Source organism: Gossypium arboreum, chromosome 5 (assembly GCF_025698485.1).
Source record: "Gossypium arboreum isolate Shixiya-1 chromosome 5, ASM2569848v2, whole genome shotgun sequence".
Classification (NCBI taxonomy): domain Eukaryota; kingdom Viridiplantae; phylum Streptophyta; class Magnoliopsida; order Malvales; family Malvaceae; genus Gossypium; species Gossypium arboreum.
In genome coordinates, this window is record NC_069074.1 from 47,722,449 (window position 1) to 47,748,295 (window position 25,847).

The window sequence follows — 25,847 nt, forward strand, 5'->3', positions numbered from 1 at the left end:
GATAAGAGTGAACCAACACAATTGATTCGTGTTGACCCGAAACTTAGAAAGCAATTAGGCTGAAAAGGGTGATGAAAAAAATAGTAAAGATCGTTTGATAGTAAACCTCGACATGTTATCTACAAAGATAGGAACCTCGGTATGGTGAGCGCCACACTTGGATACAAGTGATAAGTTTGAAAAAATAAACAGAATTGACGCCACAAGGGTTGCTTGATAAGCCAACTCAGTCTTTAGAGAACAACGGGAGTTGAACACTCACAAAGTGTAACACCCTTTACCCATGTCCGACACCGGAACAGGGTACAAGGCATTACCGGACTTAAACATGCACATTCATGCAAAAACCAGGCCATAAAATCTCTTTTAATTCAACAACTTTCAAACACATGCATGTTGTCCCTTATTTGGGTCTACGAAGCCCAAAACATTCATTGGAATCAATTCGGAACTAAACCGAGAACTTTAAGAAGTTTCAGGAAAACTTAGAAAATTTTCCCATAAAACAGGGTCACACGCCCGTGTCCTCAGGCTGTGTAACTCTCTATTTATGACGTCAACATGCACATCAAACCACACGGCCAGGCCACACGACCGTGTCTCCAGGTCGTGTCCCTCACATGGTTGAGACATACGGCCGTGTCTCAGCCCGTGTGGCCAACACTTAGGCTATTTTCCAAGCCTTCATGTTACCCATAATCTTTTACAACCTTATACACATCAAATTCACAAATCATGGAATCATTTTAGTGATTAAACAATCTTTATTAAGACACATCCTTAACATTAACATGTCCTCTTACAAGTAATGCATCTACTCATGCAATACCAAGTTTAGACTCATTATTTCACATTCATAAGACTTGTCATTTTGATGACCACTTTTATCATTATACTATGGTTACCAACTTATTCATCAAGCACTCATGTTCAATCATTAACATGTTGTGTTTATAACGTGCAATTACTATATGGTTATGACCACCTCAGTTGGTCATAGAGCATACATCCAACACACATGTCATATTACTAACCATGCATGACAAACAAACATAATCACATTATAAACATTAGACATGACATGAATAGCTAGGCTTACAAGCCATAATCAATATGAGCCATATCTCATGGCCATATACATATAACTTAATATAAGCCAACACATTAGGCCAAAGCAAAATAATACAAGTCAATCAACTATACATGCCACTCACTTGAAATTTCTAATATATGCTTCATTATTCCAAAGATAGCGACTTGATAGTGTGATGCTGCCTCCGACGATCTCCAACCCTGAGCTAACCTGAAAACACTAAAGGAAAGGAAGGGAGTAAGATTTATAGCTTATTAAGACCATATGAAAATAATAAGCAATTTATCAACTTGCTTCTCATGGTAATACAACCCTATTTGCATTTTCACTCATGTTCCAGTCAAGCTGTCACTAAATTATTTATATCTAGAGCTACAGAACTACAAATTAAGTTTTTCTAATTTTCTCTAAAACTAGGCTTACATAACTTCTTACCATAAAATTTTTAGAATTTTTAGTTCAGCCAATTAGTACAGTTTATTCCTTAAAGTTACCCTTTTTAACTGTCTAACAATTCTGACCCCTCTTCATTAAAAATTAGTTATCTCATAATACGGGACTCGGATGATGTTCCTGTCTATTTCTATTGAAAATAACTCATTAATAATTCTAAAAATATAAATTATAACTTATAACTATTTTTTTAAAATTTTCAATGATTTTCTCAATTCAGAACAGGGGATTTCAAAGTCATTCTGACTCTGTTTCACAACAATTAAGATATTTCATAATATGAACCTCTTTTTCTTACACCATTTCTTCTATGTGAAACTAGGCTCATTAGGATTTAATTTCATATATTATTCAGTCTCTAATTCACTTTCTACTACTTTTGGTGTATTTTCAAAGTCAGACTACTGCTGCTGTCCAAAACTATTTTATTACTATATTTCACTCTTTCATGATCATTTTTAAAAAGGGCATTTATGCTAATCCATTTCTCCTTTCATGTTCATTAGGCCACCAAGGAATATACATTTCATGTCTCAATTTAATGTGGCCTCAAAGTCTCACACATAATTATCAATCACATTTCAACCATCATGGTAAGAATACATATATGTACATCATAAACATAAAACCATAATCACAAGGTCACCACAATTTCATTTTCATAGGCATAAGCTTATTTGTATCCTCACCAAAGGTGCATTGTTTCATGTTCGCAATAGAATTTAAGCTTTGAATACATACTTGTACCTTTTCAGCATGCTCAAATATTTACCTTCTCACTTTCATCACAAGCTTTGAACTATCCATTGAACCACTTGAAATACTAGAGGATAATCGGGAAATCTTACACATATCGATACCGATGCCATATCCCAGATATGGTCTTACACTGGTTCTCACACATCTGTGCCGATGCATGTCCCAGACATGTCTTACTCTAGCACATAGCCGATGCATATCCCAGACATGTCTTACACTGGCTCTCACACATCCGTGCCGATACATATCCTAGACATGTCTTACACTAGCACATCTCATAGCCGATGCATGTCCCCGACATGTCTTACACTGGCTTATATCTCGAGGCTGATGCATGTCCCAGACATGTCTGACACTGGCTCACATAACAGTAGTGTTTCGATACCCGTATCCTAGGTATTTCCAAAGGTCCAACAGGGATTTCTCAAGGGTCACATCGTAGCCAAGCTCGTTCGAAGAATTGATCATACAATTCACAAGGTTCGTCACCATAAGAACTTTCAATTCATTTCATCATTCTATAATTTGCTCATCTCAACAAGATATCATATTTCATAAATTTCCAATATTTCATAAATACACAAAGTGAAATCGACATATTAAGCTTTCGATTATTTCATAGGGCATAACATTTTCTCATACACCCTAGCACTAACACATAATTCAATATAATAATAACAAGGAGATTTTCAAGTATAACAATAATAACATTAATAACATGCTTATTAAATCACACGAACTTACCTTGAATGCAATTTCAAGAAATTACGCCATTTTAGTCCATAACCTTGTATCTATCATTTCAAATATATCCCATTTAGGACTCACATTATTCAAATTGACGCAAAAATCATATTTTGGCAAATTTACAATTTTGCCCCTAAACTTTTCCAAAATTACACTTTTGCCCTCTAGGCTCGTAAATTGATTTTTATTCAATTTTCTTACTTTTTAAGCCTAGTCGAACCATTTTCATAACTATAGCAACTCAAGATTTCAATTATTACACACATTTACTCTCTATTTTACAAACTTTATTAAATGATACTTTTAGGTATTTTCATGCTAACACCTTTCACAAAAGTTGTTTATTTCACAACTAAGATTCATTTTCTTCCATAAAAATGCAGCAAACAACATGAATGTTCTCATGGAAAAACCCTATACTTTCAACCATTTTGCAAAATAATCTCCCATTAGATAGCTCATGCTACAAGGATTCCAAAAATACAAAAATTATCAAGAATGACTAAGAAAATCACTTACTTACAAAGGGTTTAAGTTGCTAAAAATTTGAGATTCAAAACCCCATTTCTCTTGTGTTTTTTGGTGGAGAAAATACGGAGAAAAAAGATGATATCTTTTCTCTTTATTTTATTTTATTTTTAGTCAAATAAGTCACCAAACTCACCTAACAATTTTGACTTTTTAATATCCTTGTCTCATGGCCGACCATCACTTATTTAATGTCCTATTTGCACTTTAAAAACCCCCAATTTTAATTCTCTAAGTATTTAACACTACTAAACAAAACTTTTACCCTTTATGTGATTTTAGTCCTTTTTCGCAATTAAGCATGCAATCGCTAAAATTATTTCACCAAAATTTTTATGCACTCATATAATCATGCCACAACACATAAAATAATGATAAAATAATTATTTGACTCTGAATTTATGGTCTCGAAACCACTATTCCATCTAGGCCAAAATCGGGATGTTACACAAAGTAATAAGATATTATCAAATTCATCAAAAAAAAAGTCCTTTTACAAAGGTTGATTTCTCCTATTTATAGTGCTAGAATAGGCTAGACAAATAGTCACAAGAATTCAACTTAATGTGCTAATTAAAAACTGAAATAAAGTTCTAGTCTTTTGACATTCTTGAACCAAATAACTCCACTCTTGAATTCTCTTCAATTCAGCTGAATGAATGACTGTAAATGCTTGAAAAATGACTCTTGAATTGTCCCTTGGCTAGCCGAATAGACACCAGCTCCTTAAAGGCATTTTGAATACTTTGAATTAATTTTTGAAGTAGAAAAAAAGGCTAGTAGATGAAGAGATTGCTGCTGAAATAAAAAGATGGTATAATGCTCTTTAAAGCTCCTTAAATGATGTATAAAACCTCATTTGTAACAGCCCCCTTGCTTATAACTGAAAATGACTTGAAAAGCCACTTTATTTAATGTGTAACAGCCTTGAATTGTAACAGTTATGAGCTGAAGAGTTACCTGCATTTAAACACATTAAATTGAACTTATTAAACACATTTAAGCACTTATTGAATATGCACTCATTAAAACTTAACTTAGATAAATGGGCTAAAACCTATGCAACAATTATTCCAACAACTAGTTAAATTAATAGAAGCATAATTAATTAAACTTAAACCATGCATCAATAAATAATCCTAGTAACTAGAATAATTAAGAGCAACACTTATTAAATGAAGTTCAACAAAAAAACTCTAGTAATTAAAATAAACTAAGATGAGTTGAATAAAGTCCAGCAACTCATTTATTAAAATTAGATGAGTTTATTAAAATTCAAGTTCAACTTGCAATAAATTGCAAGTGATGCCAATTGAGCTGTTCCATGCATGGCTATTGGATTCGGCTTCGTGCTCTCCCAAAGCTCGATCCACATAGCTTACTAACGCTTCTTGAAATTTCTTAGCTCGTGATCGAGTTATAGGTCCTCGTGGCAGCTCAATGGATTCTATAGTAATTTCCCGAGCTATGGTCTCATCAATACGCATTAGAAACAAGTCGGGATCAAATCGAAAACTCAAAGAATTTTTCAAAAAACATTAAAAATTTTCAACACTGCAAAGGTCACACGGCTGTGTGGGCATTAGAAATAGGAACACACCGCCATGTCCTAACCTGTGTCCGTGCCCATGTAACTCACTGACTTGGGTCACACGGCCAAGCCAAACGCCCGTGTGCTAAGCTGTGTACTCTTCGAAATAATCTCACACGCCAATGTGCTAAGCCGTGTGCTAGGCCGTATAACAGCCTGACTTGCAATCTTTTGAGCCACGAGATTGACTCTCATATATGCTTTAAACATATCATTCATCATACTGAAAATGGTATTATGAGTCTTTTCTCTAGGATCTTGAAACTCAGGTACTTTATGAGTAGCCCTTGACCGGTGGCTGGAATATTACTCTATACATTGTTGGATTCTACTTGATTGGATTCAGTTGACATCTTTAGTCTAAAAAGAAACAAGTCAAACTGATTAGAAGTCATCACATTATCACAGGTTATAAAGTGGCATACGTGCTACGTTTAGTCCTAGAATTGACTAAACTGTAGCTCTGATACCACTATAACACCCCATACACAACTCTGTCACCAGACCCGAGTTATGAGATGCTACAAACAAACTAGAGTAAACTTGTTCAAATTAACCATTAATTAAACATAATTATACAAATGTTAGACAGTAAGAATGAAAATAAAACTATATCAAGCTTTAAACTACTATAAAATTTATTCAATTTCAAATAAATGAACTAAATTATAAAAATTTTAAATCTTTGGACCAGTTTCTATACCAAATAAATAAGTATTGATATTTTATAACAAGTATCGATATGAAAATATTTATCGATACCATTTTGGCATTCTACCAAAATAAGGTATCAATATTCTTTTCATGGTATCGATACAAATTAGAAAAATATCAATACTGAGTAAAATTATCAATACCAAAATTGAATTCTGTAACTTTTGAAATTGTTCATTTGGTCTGGTATCGATACCTTAATCCATTTTATCGATATTTTTGTAAAAAATGATAAAAAAAACCCATAAGTTGAAGAGTTCAATTATTACCGCAACCTAAAACCTTGTTCAAAGAAGCATATAAATAAACATTCAACATGTAAATTAAACATCAATCAGTACATCATAAAGGTCCAACCAATATGCTTTCATTGGCACCACAAGTCAACCATAAACTTTAACCATCCAAACTAAACATATCTAACTTATAAAACTTATTCAATCATAATCTACACTACAATTTCCAAATAGCAAAATTATCCATTTGAACCAAGTTTTTAAAGGCTAACATAACCCAACCAAAATTTAATAAGTATCAACAAAATGGCCATATTTTAACCAGCGACCAATTCATGTCACCAAAAATACCAAATACATGTTTACATATCAAATGGCACAATTCATCACTAAGATACCCATTAACGTAAACATATCGAAACCTTATTTACATGTCATTTATAACCAGACCAAAATTAACAAATAGCTACCAAAAGTGTTATCGAATAGTGTAATCTCCAACGATGTTCCAATTGACAACAAGAGTCTAACAATCTACAAAGAAAACAACCAAATAGATTAAGCTTACATAAAGCTTTAATAAGTTCATTAAACAGAACTTCACATACTTGTCAATTTAATTTACAAATCATACATAACATAGAATTAACATTCCTTTGTCTTGTTTCATTATTCCAACTATGCGAAATGATTAAGCTTGAACAATTCATAGCACCAATATATAACATGTTAAGAATCACATACCAAGATATAATCAACCAAATATAATTCATCATGTCATCTCAATTCATTTCCATTTCAATAGTTAACTGTTTTGCCCGGCGAACAATAGTAAATTGACTTCGGATATGCGAGAGGGTGCTGCTCACACAAGCTGACAAAGGGAAATTAACTGATACATGATGCTACTCACACAAGTTTCAGAGAATCCGCAACATATGCAGGATCTCAAGGCATCGACATGGTATCCATCACTGGTACATAGTACCTGAAACTATAATCACCAGCACAGAGTGCTTGGAACTATAACACTGGTACAAAGTATTTGAAACTGTAATCACCGAAAACTAGTGCTTGGAACGCCCTAATGACATGTCATTTGTATCTTAGTTATTCACCTAAGTTCACTCAGGCTTACCCCGTCTTACTGAGATCTTCACATGATCAAACTTTATGTTTCAATCCATTATTGTTTCGTTTCATAACTATTCAATAGATCACATAATCATTTATGTTCATATAAACAAACACATAATTAATTAAGACATTAACAGACATAACAAACATAATATAAACTTACCAAAACACAATAGCTATGAACACTTCAATAATGACTACTCAACGACTTTTCCTTTCGCGCAATTATCAACTGACTAATTTGTTTCTCGATCTAAATATAATAATTTTATTCAATTAACCAATCAAATATCATAAAACACTTAAATTCACATATTTGACCTTTAATCGGTATTTTACACTTTTACTTTAAACTTTTTACCTTTTAATCAAATTAACCCCTAAAATTGAAACTTTCAACTCAATCACAATCTAACCCAAACAAGGCCAACCGAATCATCTATAATTCTCATATAGCCCATATTCATCATATTTTTACAAGGATTTCATGCAAATTTTCTATTTTAATAACTTAATCTTTAAACTTTAAAATTAACTAAAATCACTTTACAAAATAAATCCTATTTAACTATCAAGCTTATAAATCTATCATTAAACTTCAAAATCATTACAAATTCATTAATGGTATAATTCAAAACATTTAACATTTCTACGAATTAGTTATCGGGTTAGCTAGATTAAGTTACAACGAACTCAAAAACATAAAAAGCACTAAAAATGAAAGAAAAACACATACCATGCACTTGGAATTTGGCTTGGCCGAACCTAAAGGAACTCAACAATGTTGTTTTCTTTTTTCTTTTTTTCCTTTTTAGAATCGGTGGTGGTGGTGAAATAAGATGATAACATGTTTTATCATCTTTTGTTTTTAATTTATTTACTAATTTACCATTTTAACATTTGTTAATTAATCAAATTTAATATAAAACTATCACCTAACCGTCCACTATAAAGTAAATTGGTAGATTTACCATATAAAGCTCTAAATTCATGATTTTATAACTATTTAATATAATTAAACTTATAGCTATTAATTTTTGTAACTTTTATGATTTAATTCTTTTTTATTAAGTTAACTATTTAAACGTTAAAATTTTCTAACCAAATTTTACTATGACACTTTAATAACTCTATAAATATTAAATAAATAATAAAATACGAACTCACTAGTCAGAATTGTGGTCTCGAAACCATTATTTCAAACACCACTTAAAACAAGTTGTTACATCGAGAGCATCTTCTCTCATTATCAGCTTATCGGTAGTAGAATTGTGCATCCCTTGCATCACTTCCATATTGAGTAAATGCTCTTAAAATATCTCTATTACTTTAAAAGGTTACAACTGAGTGATTACAAGAAAGCAAAATCATACCAAGTATTTGAGTAAATGCTCTTAAAATATCTCTATTACTTTAAAAGGTTACAACTGAGTGATTACAAATGAAAGGGGAAGACCTCTATTTATAGTTGAGCTCCACTAAAATCCAACAGTATAAATTGAGTTACATCAACGATCAAGATTAGAATCTATCTACAATTGAGATTTTTAAAAGATTTACACAATCCCTTGAGATTACAAAATCATATATTCTAAGACATCATATCTTTTAAATCAATTCAAGTGGATCAAATAAGTCATATTTAATTGATTGGCCTCCTTGAAACACTCTTTACGTGACAAATACGCATGTGTAAAATTTCTAGTGGATATGGAAAAACTAAATGTTCTTATTTTTTCAATAAAAGAACACCGTAAGTTTTTTCTTCCCTAATTCCATCGGCTTGTTGCAGTTGAACTACTTAAATCTAAATTTCCATGGATTAATGATCCGATTTACAATAAGGTGCCCAAAAGACTGTTTTACTGCATTGCCACCTAGAGGATATTACCGCCTTACCATCGGCCATTTAGAGGCAGTGGTTTTCATTGTAAATATCGGCTAAACCAAGACCCATTCGATTCAACCAATCTTTGGGATTAAATAACAACAGTCCTCACCCACTTCGTTAGCTTCGCCCACTCTTTAACACTCTCCGGACTTCCCAAAGCAAAGCTAAAACAAAATTCAAACGCCATTTAAACCTTTCTTTTGTTCCCCTTTCGGCTTTATATAAAGGCTTCATTTTCTGGCTTCCCTCTTCGCTTCCCGTTCTTCTTCTATCCTCGCTGTTCGCAGATTCCTCAGAGCTCCGATTACGATGGCTGCTGTTACCGGATCCAATGTCGTCGCTCTAAAACCCGCCGCGAGGTTTGCTGATCCTACTGACCGAAAATTTGTTCAGATTCGGCAATGGTCTCCGATTTCCGGCGGATTCGGATCGGTTCAGGCGTGGCCCTCTATCGGTCTCCAGTGCCAATCGAAACGATCGTTTGCCTCCTCCGGTATTTGTTTTTTTTTTTCGTTGGCTTTTAAGCACTCTCCTTTTTCATCTTTATGGAATATTTTATGCTAATTTCGCAGAAAGCTCAGCATGTTTGCTTTTCTTTTTTTGGAAACATTGTTTGCTAATTAAGGATACTGAACTGTAGTCAAGTTTATCTTTGGAGCTTGTGGACTTTTGTTGTTTAACTACTTTAATAACTGATAATAAGCTGCATTTGTTAGTAATCCGAGAGATAATTGATTATTTATGAGAGATACATTTCTATTTAATTTAGTTTAAGGATACCGAATCATCGTCAAATTTATTATTGGAGCTTGTGGAATTTTGTTGTTTTAACTGATAATAATAATTTGAGAGATCATTGATCATTTACGAGAGATGTATTTTCTATTAATTTTGGATTTTGAGTATTTTTAGTTTTTGGTTTGTTTTCCAGGTGTAAAAGCTCAGGTTGCCACTGTTGAACAAGCCAGTATTGAAGCAGCTCAAAACGTAGAAGCTCCCGTAGCCATAGTTACTGGAGCTTCTAGAGGCATCGGTAAAGCAGTTGCATTGGCTTTAGGTAAAGCAGGTTGCAAGGTTAGTGATTGTCCTTTTTCAGGATCTTACTGCCCTTATCACCTTAAATTTTATTGTAAAGCCATAGGAAGAATGTAACTTGCAGACTGAAACTACAACTGGGAGATATCTTCGTCATATAATGTTTAAAATTTATAAATAATATTAATAATAATTAAACCTCGATTTGCATCAGGTTTGCATGTAGTTTTGTATCTCTTGAAAATGGAACTGGTTATCATCTCATCAATTATTCAGAGTATACTGCTTATGATTACCATAATCTAAAGTTAAGTTATATTTTAAATCTTTTTCAAACTCTAAATGGTGGTCCATTATACACTATATAGTGTCCTGAAGCCTTTCATGCTTCTTTGCTGAGAATAATTGCATATCAAGTGTCCTTCAAGTAATTTAAGAACAATTGTTTAAACTAAATAAATAATTTATTTCTATTTACTATTATTTGTTTCGAATATGGTGGTTGTTGATGGTCTATTGCAGGTCCTAGTGAATTATGCCAGATCATCAAAGGAGGCTGAAGAAGTTTCAAAAGAGGTGAACAATATACCTTGCAAGAAACTTATATAACACTTGCATAGAAGACATGACCTTCTTCCAGATATATTAACTGGATTTTTTACTTGGTCTTTTGTCATCTTTTTTTTTTTTTTGGTGAAAGACCTTTTGTCATCTTTAATCCTTACTTAAAGTCTTCCTTTAAAACCTCCTAGTGAGCACCTTTATATATATATTTGTTTATTTATTTTCTATATTTTGGTTATCTGTAATGGTCTTTACGCAGTTATTACATTATACTGCATGGTTGAAATGACTAATGTTAATAGTTTTTTGGATTGTTTTGTAGATTGAGTCGTATGGTGGTCAGGCTGTTACTTTTGGTGGAGATGTTTCAAAAGAAGCTGATGTAGAAGGAATGATAAAGACTGTGAGTGAATGTTCCCTTTTCATATTTTGATATTTTATTGTAGATGCAAGTTTCATGACTTTATATGTGCAGGCTGTTGATACATGGGGAACTGTTGATATATTGATAAACAATGCAGGTTATTGAAAATCATTTCTTTTCTCATTAGTTATTCAATTGATAATTCCAATCTAATCCCTTAATCTGGTCAGTGATCATGGTTTCAGGAATCACTCGGGATACTTTGTTGATGAGAATGAAGAAATCACAATGGCAGGAGGTTATTGATCTGAATCTTACAGGAGTGTTTCTTTGTACACAGGTTTGAATGCTAGATATCTGACCAAGTATTCCGGTAGATGCTTGAGTTGTTTAGTGGAACTGAGTTACTATTCTCTTTGCAGGCAGCAGCCAAAATTATGATGAAGAAGAAAAAGGTAATTGGCTTTTCTCATTTGAAGGTCACAGGTAGTCTGCTTGCTTCGTCAATTTGTTTGGAATTGAGCTCCATGCATCAAAATAAGCTGATTGATCTCCAGGCCAAAACTTAAGCCTAAGTATTCTAACATGTCATAGCTTTAGGTTTTATCTTTCTCATTGAATACTTCATCTTTTGAAAATGAAGCGTTTTCCAAGCATTTTTCAATGATATTGTTTTAGAATATATACTATGTCTTAATATATGTTCTAATTTCAGGGAAAGATAATTAATATAGCATCAGTTGTTGGTCTGGTTGGCAACATCGGGCAAGCTAACTACAGTGCTGCTAAAGCAGGTGTTATTGGCTTGACAAAGACTGTTGCAAGGGAATATGCCAGCAGAAACATTAATGTAAGTTTTCTGGACTTATTTCACTCCCATTACTCAGTAAGAATGATCCAGGATTGTGTGTTTTGGAGTTATGTTGCACATGATTTTTGAGATATAATATACTCAACTTCTCCTCTTAGTGAATCCCTTTCTCTTAAGGTGGGGAAAATAGAAGTTGCAATATGGGATAAGGTGAAGAAAGATGAAAGCCAATGGCTTGCATCTTCTGTGATTTTTTGTGTTATGACAAATGTGGAAAAGGAGCAATAAGGGCACAGTTCTGGTACAGGGCTGAGGGAGTAAGGTTTATGCTGCTAATGCAGGGATATGCTACTCTAATAATGTCATTTGAAAATTTTCTCAGGTCAATGCTGTTGCCCCAGGATTTATTGCATCTGATATGACAGCCAAGCTTGGGGAAGACCTCGAGAAGAGAATCTTGGAAACAATTCCCTTAGGTAAGAAAATTTTTCTTTAAGTACTCGTTTACAATGTAATATCCAAACATGGCGGGGGAATATGATCCTCAAAGGACTTTAAATGCATGAAAATCTTGGGGAATTATTTTTTTGAACATATCTGTGTTTGATACTCACGCTCAAGTCCAAGTAGCTTTGGATGATTATGTAAAATGGAATTTCATAATTTCCATCTGTTAGTGTTTCTTAAATCGTTAGCTTTCCAAGCCCTAATAAGTCACCAAATATTTGCTAGCTGTTGTTTGAAATGCCTGATAGTTTTTACTGCTGCTAATCATGCAATATACCAAGAACATTGTATCTTTGTTGTTTTTGAGTCTTCTACTCGTATTATTATGCGATATCCTAGTTTCCACAGACTCAATTGGATGTATCAAGTAGTAATGCTTAGTAATATTTGCAACACTGGTTAACTATATTTGTTATGGATACAGGAAGGTATGGTCAACCAGAAGAAGTTGCAGGACTGGTCGAATTTTTGGCCATAAACCCTGCGTCTAATTACATCACTGGACAGGTTATAAATCTAGTTTATCATTATCTTAACTTTGTGTATAAAATTTTTATGTGGCCCTGATGAGCTTGTGCTATGCCACAACTCACTAGTATCCATGATTCCGTTGTCTGCCTATGTTCCCCTGTTCTGACTTATAGCTGATAGAATGGGCATGTTGTCTTGCAGGTGTTCACCATTGATGGAGGAATGGTCATGTAAAATTGCATTACCGTCACTCGATAAGCTGCTATATCACCACTTGAAATTAGTTAGTTTGTTTAGCGATTGCTTCGATTTGATCGGGTTTAGATTTTGTAGCTTTTTTTTTTCTTTTTTTAAATAAAAGATTTGCAGTATTTCCAGCAGCATTTTAATTTGAAGCATGTTGTAAAACTCAATGAAGAGCTGATTTGGTTGGGTTATTTCAATTATAAAATCATTTTCAGTTGGTTATCGATTGTTTTTCCTTTGGTTTGGAATTAAGTTGAACTGAACAGATTAATTGCACATTCCTAGACCTAAAAACTTATGTAGTCATATAGTGCTCGTGTATTTTCCATGTATCTTAATTGTGTTTAATGTTTGTATTCAGTTAGTGTTAATGTATTTCCTATGTATTATTATTATTATTGTTATGATGATAATACGAGGGATTTTATGTTTTAAAATGATTGGTATAAGTTTGGATTCAAATCATCAAGAATAAATAAATAACAGAGGTATATGCGGAAGCGTATTTGAATTTATGAATTTTTTGAAATTTTCTGAGATCTTGGAGGTTTTAATCTTCCAAATTAGCATACAAGAAATTTAGAAAATATTTACTCTCTTTCTTAATGATGGGATATTAGAAAAGATAGAGACCATAATCTTAATATTTATAACATTGGTTTATTAGTTTTAATCAAATTCTAATTAGTCCATCATTAATCAAAATTTGATTCGAATTCAATTACTAGGGTATCTACACATATTTGACTCATACTTTATTTAATAATTAAAACCCAATAAAATTTTAACCAAATTAGATCACTGTAACTACCTTTATTATATATGTGATGTCCATATTTTCGAACAATCTCTCACTTGGACCACATATATATACTAATTACTCTATAATTACATGTCATTATATAACTTTATGAGCTCAAAATTTTACTATCATATCCAAAAGGTATTCCGAACAATCTCCTCCATTAATTATGTTAACATAGAATCAAGGCGACTTCAGTTACATATATCGTAACTAAATCCATCCATGATCACGAATATTAACACAACCAAATGACATAGATCAAGTATGGATGTGTAGCATGGAAATTACATGCAATATGATCTAAACATTTCTATGACATAAACTTAATATCTTTAAACTAAAATAACTGAAAATGTTTCTATGACATAAAAGCATTTAAAAATACAATCTCCTACTAAAACCAAATATCCTTTAAATAACATTACACTCATATGAGCAGTGTACTCTTATAAAACCTTAGGTGTAGTTTCTTAGTAAGCGGACCTGTAATTATGGAGTTTGTCCTAATATGCTTTATAAGCACCTAACCATTCTAGACTTTGACTTTAACAACCAGGAACTTAAAGTCTATGTGTTTTTACCTTGATATGCTCCTGTTGCTATAGGAATAAAAGACTGCAAATTGTTTTCACAATTTGCACCTTAGTGACAAAATCTTGTCTCCATATTCCATCAAAATCGGAGTCTATATACCTGATGATCTCTAACTGATTAGACCTCCGATATGTGAGCATGTAATCTTTTGTTCTCTGAAAATACCTTATAACCCTCTTGGATGCGATCCAATGGTCCAAACCAGGGTTGCTTAAAATATCTGCCTAACATCCCACTAGTGTACACAATATTCCAATGTATACAAACTTGAACATACATTAGACTTTCTACTGCTAATATGTAAAAAAAAATCTAATGTATTTTTCTAATCTCAAAATCATTCTTAGGGCATTGATTGAGACTGTACTTATTATTGACAAGCAGTATGTCATTAACACATATGTAACGACTCATATTTCACGGGCACCGGAAAAGTGAGTTAGGGCTTCCGATAAGAAAATGAGTTCGTAAATATTTATAAAAAATATTTACGAAGTTAGTTGTGAGTTTAATTAGATTTTAATTAGGTGAATTTATTTTTAATTAGAAGTAATTAGTAGAAAGGATTAAATTGAATAAAACATAAAAGCTTAATCATAGAATAGAGAAAGGATAAATGATTAAATTAGTAATTAAATTAAATTAGTGACATGTGTAAGTTAGAAAATAAATACATGTGTATTTAAATTATTAGTACAAGTGTATATAATATATAAATTTACTTATAAATTAAGTAAAAGATATTTAGTTATTATTATTATTATTATTATTATTCTTATTATTATTATTATTATCAATTAATTGAGATAATGACAAATGTATGGTCATGAAATATTACATGTGTACATGTGTGTATGAATACACATGTAGTATTTTATTTGTATTAATTAGATATTTTATAATTAATTATTAATTTAGTAAATAAAAGAAAGAAAAACAAGAAAAGAAACAGAGAAGAAACGAAATAGAAAGAATGAAGAAAAGAAAAGAAAAGAAAAAGGAGAAATTAGGGTTTGAAAGCTTGGAAGTTAAATTGATAAGTCAATTAAGTCCCTTTCTTAGTGATTTTGATGTTTTTGAAGTTCTAAAGTTGAATACTTTTGAATTTGTTTGAAAATATTGAAAGATGATAGATTTTTAAGTAGGGTTTATGTTGAACTAATGATGAAATTAGGAGTTTAATTGATAGAAATTTTGATTTAAATTGACTAAAGGATTGAATTGAAAACAAGGTCATAAGTTTTGTGTTGTAAGGACTAAATTGATAGAAATTCAAAATTATGGAAAAAATGATAAAAGTTTGATGGTTATATTAAAGTTTTGATGGAAATTGAATAAGGAAATAATATGAATTATAAAAAGGAAGAAGATGAAAATAGTTAGGACAAATTTGGGATTTAGGTTAAAGTTGCATGGAAAGTTACTATTTTCTATAAAATAAGTGTGTTATTAATTAATTATAATTATGCTAATTTTTGTAGCAGACAAGGAAACCGAGACGTTGAATGCGAAGGGAAAGGAAAAAGTGATCGAGGAGTAGCTCGAGAAAATATCGGTTTGTATTACCTTAATTCAAGTTATTTATTATTAAATGTTTAATTTCAATATATGTGCATGAAAAATGAAATTGAGGTAAGTAGTGATATTTGAATTGAATGATAATTGGATTTGATTGATGAATGTATACATGTGTGGAATTGAATTGTATAATGATTTGTGGTGAATTTGAAATTGTGATTGAATTGTTATTGCGATGGATTTGAATTCGAATGATTATGATCAACTAAAAGTGAAAGTGATATGAATATGTGATTTCGATACCCTATTAACTAGTCGGGTTAGGGTGGATATAGTTGGCATGCCATAGGATAGGAAGAGTTCAGGGATTCTTCGACCTCGAGTAGATGAGACACTTAGTGTGTCATATTTGCTTCGGATAGATTTGATGAGGCGTTGGTCACCACTTCGCTTCAGCTTAACCGATGAGACGTTGGTTGTCACTTATTGCTTCGAACTATCCGATGAGGTGTTGGCCGCCACTTTGGTGTGTTTGGTTGGATCCGTGTATCCTCTAAAGTCCGAGTTATGTTAATAGGGGAAATATATGTAAAGAGAAAAATTCAAATGAAATTGATAAATTGAATTATTGAATGAAATGAGAAAGTGATATTGTAAGATGAATTGAGAAATGCAATTTGTGCTATGAGATTGAAGGCATAAAACCAAGGTTCATGAATTATTCATATTTTAATGTGAATTGGATATTTATATGTGATTGAGAGATGAACCAAAGGTTTATGAATAGTTGGTAATCTTATTGAAGAAATATTGAATCAAATAATGAAAATGATACAATGGAAATATGATAACTTTGTATGAATTATATGTATGATTTGTTAATTATCTATGCATGTTTATGATATTTTATATTTGCTTTAATTTGAATTATGGTAATACCACTGAGTATTTCCAATACTCAGCGTACGGTTTGTTTCCATGCGCAGGCTAGGTAAAGTTGAAGTTTGGTGTAGCATCCGAGTCAATCCCGACCTCAGCTTAATTTTTTGTGATGAATCTATCTTTTAGAAGTGTGGCATGTATTAGGTTTTGTTTAGTCACTTAATATATTTATGTTTTGGGTGTAAGTAATTTGTAACTTTTAAGAAGTACTTGAAATGAATAAATGAATGTTATTTGATCAAGATTTATAAGTCAATGTATTAGGCATGAATTAGGTGTATTTGATATGTGAAAATAGCTTTAAAATGGTGAAAATGATGTTTTCACACGGCCAAGTCACATGGGTGTGTGCCCAGGCCGTGTGGTAAAGTCAGAATTGCCCACAAGTTAGTCCCACGACCGCGTGAGCAAGTCAGATCTGCCCACGGGCTGGCCCCACGGTCGTGGGAGCCCCACGGGCTGGCCCCACGGTCATGGGAGCCCCACGGGCAGGCCACACGGGCATGTCCCAAGCCAAACGGGCGTGTGCCCCTATTCTCAAGGAAAAGTTTCCAAAGTTTTCGGTCTAGTCCCAAATCACTTCCTAAGCATATTTTGGGCCTTGCAGGTCCATATAAGGGACTTAAAGGTGGGATTTGAGAAATTTTAAATTGAAATATAGATTTATGACTTGGTGTTGTTCATTATTAGCTTCTAATTTCGATAATGCCTCGTAACCCTGTTTTGGCGACGGGTTGGGGTTAAAGGGTGTTACAATATAAAACCAAATATAGAACCTTACTCTCACTAAACTTATGGTATATACGATTATCAATAAAATTCATCTCTAAATTGAATGAGATAATCATTTGGTAAAATTTGTAATATTATTGACGAGAAGTTTGCTTAAACCCATAGATGAAGTTCTTTGCAAATCATTAACTTTGCATCATTAGACACAAAGCTTTCTAATTGCACCATATAAATGTATGATCAATGTTACCATTGAGAAACCATTAACTTAATATTCATCTGATGTAGCTTAATGTCAAAATATTCCATTCAAGCCATTATAACCCTTTCTCTAGTAGACCTTCTTAATAACATTCATTTTTGAGGTTGTTGAGTTTGTTCTTCTAGAACAATCACCTCATCTTGAATAGGGTGTTGTTTAACATTGTCTTATTGAGGTTCTAAATTCACTTCTTAATCAATGATAGGTATGAGAACCTAAACACCATCAAAAGTGATAGTAGGAACTGAGTTAAAATTCAATTCCTCTTTAAAAATAATGTATCTAACCTTATTTCTCCCTCCAAAGTCAAGATCCTAAAAGAATGTTGCAATTCTCATCTCAAAAAAATATTCCTAATTGTGGGGTCGTAAAATTCATAGCCCTTAGATCGCTCAGTATTTCCTTGACCCTTATACTTTATAGTCATCAAAGAAGTTAGAAATGATGTCATTTCAACCTTATCTGTAACATCTCGAATTAGGGCTTAGTCGGAATAGTAGTTTCGGGACCACAAATCCGGCGTTAAAATAATTATTTTATGATCATTATGAAGTCTAGAATATGAAAATAAGCATGTGTTAAACTTTCATAAAGAAATTCTATATGTAAGGTGTCCAATTGGAAATTAGGGACCAAATTGAATAAATTGCAAAACTTGGATTCTAGAAGCAATTTGTATGAAATTGCTTTGGAATATAAATTAGCGGTCCTTAAAGAGTAATTTACCCAATTTCTAAGTTTTTGGACAAAAATGGGCATGCATGGAAAAATTTTGAAAGTTCAGTAAGGAAGGACATTCTGGTCATTTGGTATTTAACTAAATAAAAAGGGAAAAATCAAGCTAAAATCAGCTCATTTTCTTCTCCATGCTGTCAAAATTCTAAGGGTTTTCAACATTTTCAAGCTCAATAATAAGTGCTCCCTAGTCCCGTTTTTAACGTTCTTCGTATTTTTGAGATCCTCATAACATGCTCTCTCTATTTCTACCCATATTTCAAGCTAGGGTAAAAAATTTACCCATGCATGAGATGTTTGTGTTTTGATGATTTATGGAGGGATATGAGAGTTTTAGGGATGGTAAACAACTTTTACTAAGTAGTTTTTCATGGAAATGGCTTAAGGGGCCATTTTGTAAAAGTTGTGATAATGGGTAGAAAAATGTGAAATGAAAGAAAATGTGGGCTGCTATAGGCAAGAAAAATATTCTGCTAGGCTTGGGTAGCTTAGAAATTTCATGCATTTCATTATACGAGCCTTAAGACTAAATTGTAAAAGTGTGAAAGGTTAGGGGCAAATTGGTCATTTTGCTCGAGGTGAGTTTTAAATCCTAAAATGAAAAATATGATGTATTAATAGTCAAATTTTATTGATATAGACCCCAAGAAACCAATTCCGGAGGTCTATCGTGGAAAACGAAAGGTTTAGGAATGACCAAAATACGAAGCTGAAGCAATTACCAGGTAAGTTCGTATAACCTGAAGTAAACTCTTAATATACTTAAATATGCATGATCTTGAATGTATGGAAATTTAGATATTCATTGCATGATAAACCATGAAATGTGGTAGTGTAATTAAAAAGATGATAAATGTCTCGATTGAAATAAAAAGGGGAATCCGATGGATAAATTATGGCTTACATGACATGAAATCTTGCATATGTTGCAAAAAAGGATTTAGCCCCGACGGGTAATCCGATGATCTCAAAATAGAAAGGATCTAGCTTGGACGAGTTTTCCTTGAGTGATCGAGCCTCCCAGAGAATATGGGTGTATTAAGGATTTAGCCCGGATGGGTAATCCGATTTAAGGATTGAATTTAGCCTGGACTGGCAATTCAGATTTGAGCTTACGAGAGTAATTGTCATTAAAAGGGATTTAGCCTAGACTGGTAAACCCGACATTGCTCTATGAGTTACTACTACTGGGGATTTATCCTAGATTGGTGATCCTGCTGTAAGATATAAGGTTCACGGGAGTGCGTACTCGAGATGATCACTTGTATGACTTGACGGTAAATGGCTATCCATCGAGGTTTCGGAGAAAGTTCAACGAGATTAACATGAGAAATAAAGAATGAAAATATTAAATTGATGAGCTCATCTAAGGCTAATGACATGATGTATTGTTAGGAAACTAACTTGATAATTGAGTGCATGTGATAAGAAAACTATTTCATACTTGATGGAATTATTGCCTAAATATGGTTGTATGCTAATTAACCGGTAAGTTTACTTTCTAGTTATCCGGACTTACTAAGCATATAAATGCTTACCCCCTTCTCTTTTCCCTATCTTATAGAGCTCGTGGACTTGTGAAGATTGGAAGACGGTTGGAGAATCAACACACTATCGACTTGTCCTATTTTGGTATATATAGATACTTTTATTTAGTTTAAAGGCATTATAGGATTTTTGGTTATCTTGTTATATGTGTCATTTGGCTAGCCAATGTAAGGGCCTAAATGGTATACTTATTCTTTTGTATATCGCCATGAAATATGACTTATATTGATGTAGATAGTAAACCTACCAATGATGCATGTCTATGTTTAAATGTTTCATGAGATATGATGATGAGGTTTACCATGTCTGGATGATTGAAAAGGAACCCAATAATTTGAAAGCGGACATAGTATATAATGGTATATGGTTATAATATGGCCTAAGTGTAAAAAGGTAAAATGTGCTATGTTAAACCCTAATACGAAATAGATTATTTAGCATGTACTAGACCGATGAGATGAGGTTGACATGCAATTGGGTTATGCTAAGGTTGTTTAAGAGTATGATTAAGCCATGTTAAATACCCTTGAGGTCTTTAAGTGTGTATAGATGATAGAGGGTGACCAAAGGCTTGGTAAATAGCCCTAAAGAGGTCTACATAGGTAGATACACGGGCATGTGTCCAGGCCGTGTGTGACACATGGGCAGCCCCATAGGCGTGTTGTCTGGCCGCATGTCCCCCGCGCCTAAAAAATTAGGTCAGTTTGCATGGTAGTAAACACATGGGTAGAGACATGGCCGTGTGCCTCAGTCGTGTGGAGGACACGGCCTAGCACACGGGCGTGTGCCTTGGTCGTGTGCCTCAAAATGGGTGATGATGTCATAAATAGAATGTCCGGGTTTTTGGATACGGGCGATGAAACGGGCGTGTCTAGACCGTGTGAGGGACACGGGCCAGGGACACAGGCGTGTGCTTGGCCATGTAAAAACCCCTATAGGTTCGAAATGGAAAATAAATCCAAATAATTCAACACGAGTGTAACACACAGGCGTGTCCCTAAGCACACGGGCGTGTGTTTTGCCTCCACACGGGCGTGTGAGGCATAACCCTAGTAATTTTACAAAAATTTTCTATAGTTCTCGATTTAGTCCTGGATCGCTTTTAATGTATGTTTTGGGCCTCGTTGTTCCATAATCGGGACACTATGATGTTGTTTGATTGATTTTAAATTAGAATGAAATTTTATAACCCGTATCTTCTGAAAATATCCGAGTATGTGTCTGGTAACGCCTCGTACCTTGTCCCGGTCTCGGGTACGAGTAAAGGGTGTTACATTATCGTTTTTAGCAAAACGTTTCTCAATTTCGTCAAGGAAACCTTGGCCTGAGTAATCTTTTCAGATTCTATGCCCTTAAAGGCTTCTAAAATGTTGTGCTTCATGATCATTAGACTTATACAATTTGAACGATTCCACCTCTCAAAATCCCTTTTAACATAGGGGGTGTTTTCCGCAGTGAGAGGTGCGAGTAGTTCTTCCTTTAGTGCAAGGTTTATGTGCATACAACCAAGCACTATAAGTAAGTGCCTTTTCCATACATTGAAATTAGTCCCATTAAGCATGGGTATAGAATTTATATTAGCAGATATTGTGGTAGAAGAATATGAATTAGCTGAATATAGAACAAAAAATAAATAAAAATAAGCTCACATCAATATTCATAAGTAAACAATAAATTTAGGATAATGACTAATCCCATCTCAAGATACCAAACACAGCATTAATATCAAGTCTTTGGACAGTAATATTAACAGTAAGCGGTACTCTTGTTGTAGCAATCAAACATTGACAATAAATTATGTCAAACAATGAATTAATCTTTGGACTAATATATTGCTCACATAAAGTACCTTATAATTGTCACACATTTATCGCCACAGATGTCGTTGAAATTCTGTCAAATATTAACTTACCTTTGGGTCAATTAATAAACGCATGAATTACAAAAATATATAATCATCTTGATATTTTAAATAAACTAATCTACACAAAAGAGGTCAATTTGGCGGCATTTTGTTTCAACTAATTTATTTAAAAATATTAGACATCCTCAATTAAAACCTAAAGCCAAAATTTGAATTTTTGTTTCAAAATATTTCTTTTAATTTCGTCTTTCAATCAAATTAAAAGATAATAGTATATATATGTATATATATTTATCCCAAAACAACATACAATGATGTTGGCAAATATAATAATAGTTGAATAAATCTTAAACCATAAACAACCTCACATAAGACTTCAAATTTAAACCAAAATAATTTGAATAAAGGTAAACCTCATCTTAAGACATCGGACACTCCATTAATATTTCATCTTTGGAAAAATATTAACTTGTAAGTGATATCTTGGTGTAGTAATCAAACATTGACAATAAGAACATGTAGAACAATAAATCTTCCTTTGGGCCAATTTATTACTCACATGTAAAACTGAATAATTGTCACATGCTTATCACTATAGTTGCACATGTAATATTATTAACATTCACACAAACTTTTTATATTTTAAAACAAAATAATTTATACAAAGAAATCACTTTGGTGACTTTTTGCTTCAATTAAGTTATTTTAAAATATATATAAACATACCAATATTCAAATTTAAATTTCCCCAATAGTCAAATGTCAAAACTATTTTTTCATTGCTTCATAGACTCTGAAATAACCCAAAATAAGGTTGTCTTAATAATGCAATAAAAAACCAAAAACCTTAATTTTTTTTACTATTTCTTTTTTGTTCCAAAACTATATATATCAAAACCAAACAGAAATAATGTAGTGGTTCAAAGCCAAATAATTAACAAGCACATGTATTCATAATTTTGACATGGATAAAAACACCAAAGCAATTCACGCATATACATGTATTCATAATCGAATAGAAAAACTTACCCTGAATTTACCATGTAAATCCAAAGTTGTATTTATGATTAAACAGATATTCACATAAATACTTGACAAATATTTTCAAGCCAATAAATCTCAAAAACAAAATCATAATAGTTGGCATATCCCACAATTCATACAATAAACCATATCATCATAATCTAACCAAATGTTTGGAACCATAAGATGCCAAAACCTAATATTATAGAACCAAACTTAAAACCAAATTATTTAAATATGTATATAATTGACATGAATTTGCACCAAAGCACCCGTAAAATTGAATATATAACTATAGCAATAATAATAATAATAATAATAATAATAATAATAATAACAATTTCAACGATATCCATCAAAACTTAATTTCACCAATTAAACTATAAAAGATATCTTCTTGAATAATGGTTATAAACACCTATTCATGCCAACTATAATCATGCATTAATCCTCAAAATCATTTATATGCATATAACATATATGCACACAATTATATAATAATAATAAAATAATATTGGTTTGCCTTACATATTTCATGTAAACTCAAATTTATATTAATGACTAAAGACATTATCATAAAACTTTTTATACGCACAAATACTTTAAAAAAAAACCATAACCAACAAATATAAAAGAATCCCAAATTGTATAAAAGCCTTCATATGCACAACCACTTACGAAAATTCATAGCCACCATATTAAAAAAAAATCCCAAACATTTTAATTTTAATCAGGTTCCATAAGGACTAAAACTTATATAAAATAATTATAGCAGGAAGCAAAAGTAATCATTTGTATATATGAATTGAATTCAATGGTGAATATAATTCATCATGAACTAAGACAAAAGATAATTTTATATACATTCAACCACAAATAGAAAATTTAAAACAAATAGTGTGAAAAAAATATTTTAACAACTTTCATTTATTCATTATTAAGTATAATCATGAGCAAAAGCATAATATACAAATAGCAAACTAGATTTTAACCTCAGTAGCTTATATTTTGCGTTGTTTTATATGCACATACATGCTAAAACAAGCAAAATAATTGACATAATGCCATAAAAATTAATCTAAAATGAATTATTAGATTTGCAGGATTAATCTGAAAATTATAAATCAAGATTTACATATAATAAATCAAGATTATAAATCAAGATTATCAAGAATGTTATATTATGCAATTGCAATTAAAACATTCTAAACAAGAAAATCTTAAAAGATCAAAACCATATTTAATCCAAGATTCATTGTTGAATGGAAATCAAATAAAAATAACCCTAAAAAGATTGAATCATAATTAACCAAAACCTAAAAAATATTTACAAGAATTTCAAATATTCAACATAGAAATATCAAATCTATAAGATCTAAAAACGAATCAATCCAAATAATAGAGAATTAATTTATTCCAAAAAGAATAGAAATTTAATCAATTTCCAATGATTTAACATGACGAGGTTCGGATGCCACTTGTTAGAATTTTAAATAATATCTAATATAAAATTAGAATTGTAAACTAGGATCTATCACGTCAAATCATCAAGAATAAATAAATAACAAAACTATATGCGGAAGCGTACCTCAATCCATGGATTCCTTGAAATTTTCTAGATCTTGGGGTTTTGATCTTCCAAATTAGCACATAAGAAATTTAGAGAATATTTGCTCTCTCCTTCCTAATGATGGTGTTAAATATGACTCCTATTTTCAGTCAAATTTGAAAAATAGTCTTTCAGTTAAACTCTGTTTACTTGTTTCAATCAAACACTGATTAGTTTAGATTATTTTACTATTATTTGACTTATGAATTTAGCCTATAAATAGGCTCTTTTACAACCTTAGAAAACACCCATTAGAGATTAGAACTCATAACACATTTAGAGAATTTTGTGTTTACGGTTTGTGGGTTCTTTATTTTCGGGTTTTCGGGGTTTAGTTTTTATCTCCATCTTTTGTACTCTTCGTTCTTTTGCCATTATAATAAAATTATCTTTGCCCGTGGTTTTTTATCCTCTTTGGAGGGGTTTTTCCACGTTAAATTTGTGTGTTCAATTTCTCAATTTATTCTGCTATTTTCTTGTTCGTTGCTTAATCGGGTCGAAATCCTAACAAGTGGTATCAAGAGCTAGTTCAATTTTCATAGATCAGCCCATTCAGAGATGGCAACAACAAGGTTTGAAATTGAGAAGTTCGATGGTGAGACAAATTTCAATCTGTGGCAAGCTCGGATGATGGCAATTCTAGTTCAATCAGGCTTGAAAAAGGTTGTTATCGGGAAAAAGCCTGAGAATCTAAATAAAACAGAATGGGAAGAGCTTGATGAAAAGGCTTTATCTGCAATCCAGTTGTGCCTCACAAATACGGTATTGCAGGAGGTATTGATGGAGAAGACCTCATCTGCCTTGTGGAAAAGGTTAGAAACTCTTTATGCGACTAAGTCTCTGGCTAATCGTTTAGTGTTGAAACAACGTCTATTTACGTTTCGCATGAACGAAGGTGAGCTTCTTAAAGATCACATCACCAATTCATTACTCTTTAAATGATTTAAAGAATGTTGAGGTTCATATTGACGATGAAGATCGGGCTATGCTATTATTGTGCTCTTTACCCCTTCATACAAGTCTTTCGGGAGACCCGATTTATGGCGTAGACAAACTCTCGTTCAAGAT

General features: G+C 32.3%; 1 protein-coding gene across 2 annotated transcripts; it reads left to right on the plus strand.

The window, feature by feature from the left end:
- Positions 1-9,208: 9,208 nt before the first annotated feature.
- Positions 9,209-13,369, plus strand: LOC108453871 (3-oxoacyl-[acyl-carrier-protein] reductase 4-like). 2 transcript variants are annotated; one of them, XM_017752224.2, is made up of 11 exons: positions 9,209-9,642; positions 10,081-10,223; positions 10,707-10,760; positions 11,071-11,151; positions 11,224-11,269; positions 11,343-11,452; positions 11,535-11,567; positions 11,828-11,962; positions 12,306-12,399; positions 12,855-12,937; positions 13,103-13,369. In XM_017752224.2, the coding sequence occupies exons 1-11, from the start codon at positions 9,459-9,461 to the stop codon at positions 13,133-13,135; spliced, it is 996 nt and encodes a 331-aa protein (XP_017607713.1). In that variant the 5' UTR covers positions 9,209-9,458; the 3' UTR covers positions 13,136-13,369. The 2 variants fall into 2 exon arrangements, with proteins under 2 accessions (XP_017607713.1, XP_017607715.1); XM_017752226.2 differs by having other exon boundaries at positions 9,211-9,642; positions 11,358-11,452.
- Positions 13,370-25,847: the final 12,478 nt, after the last annotated feature.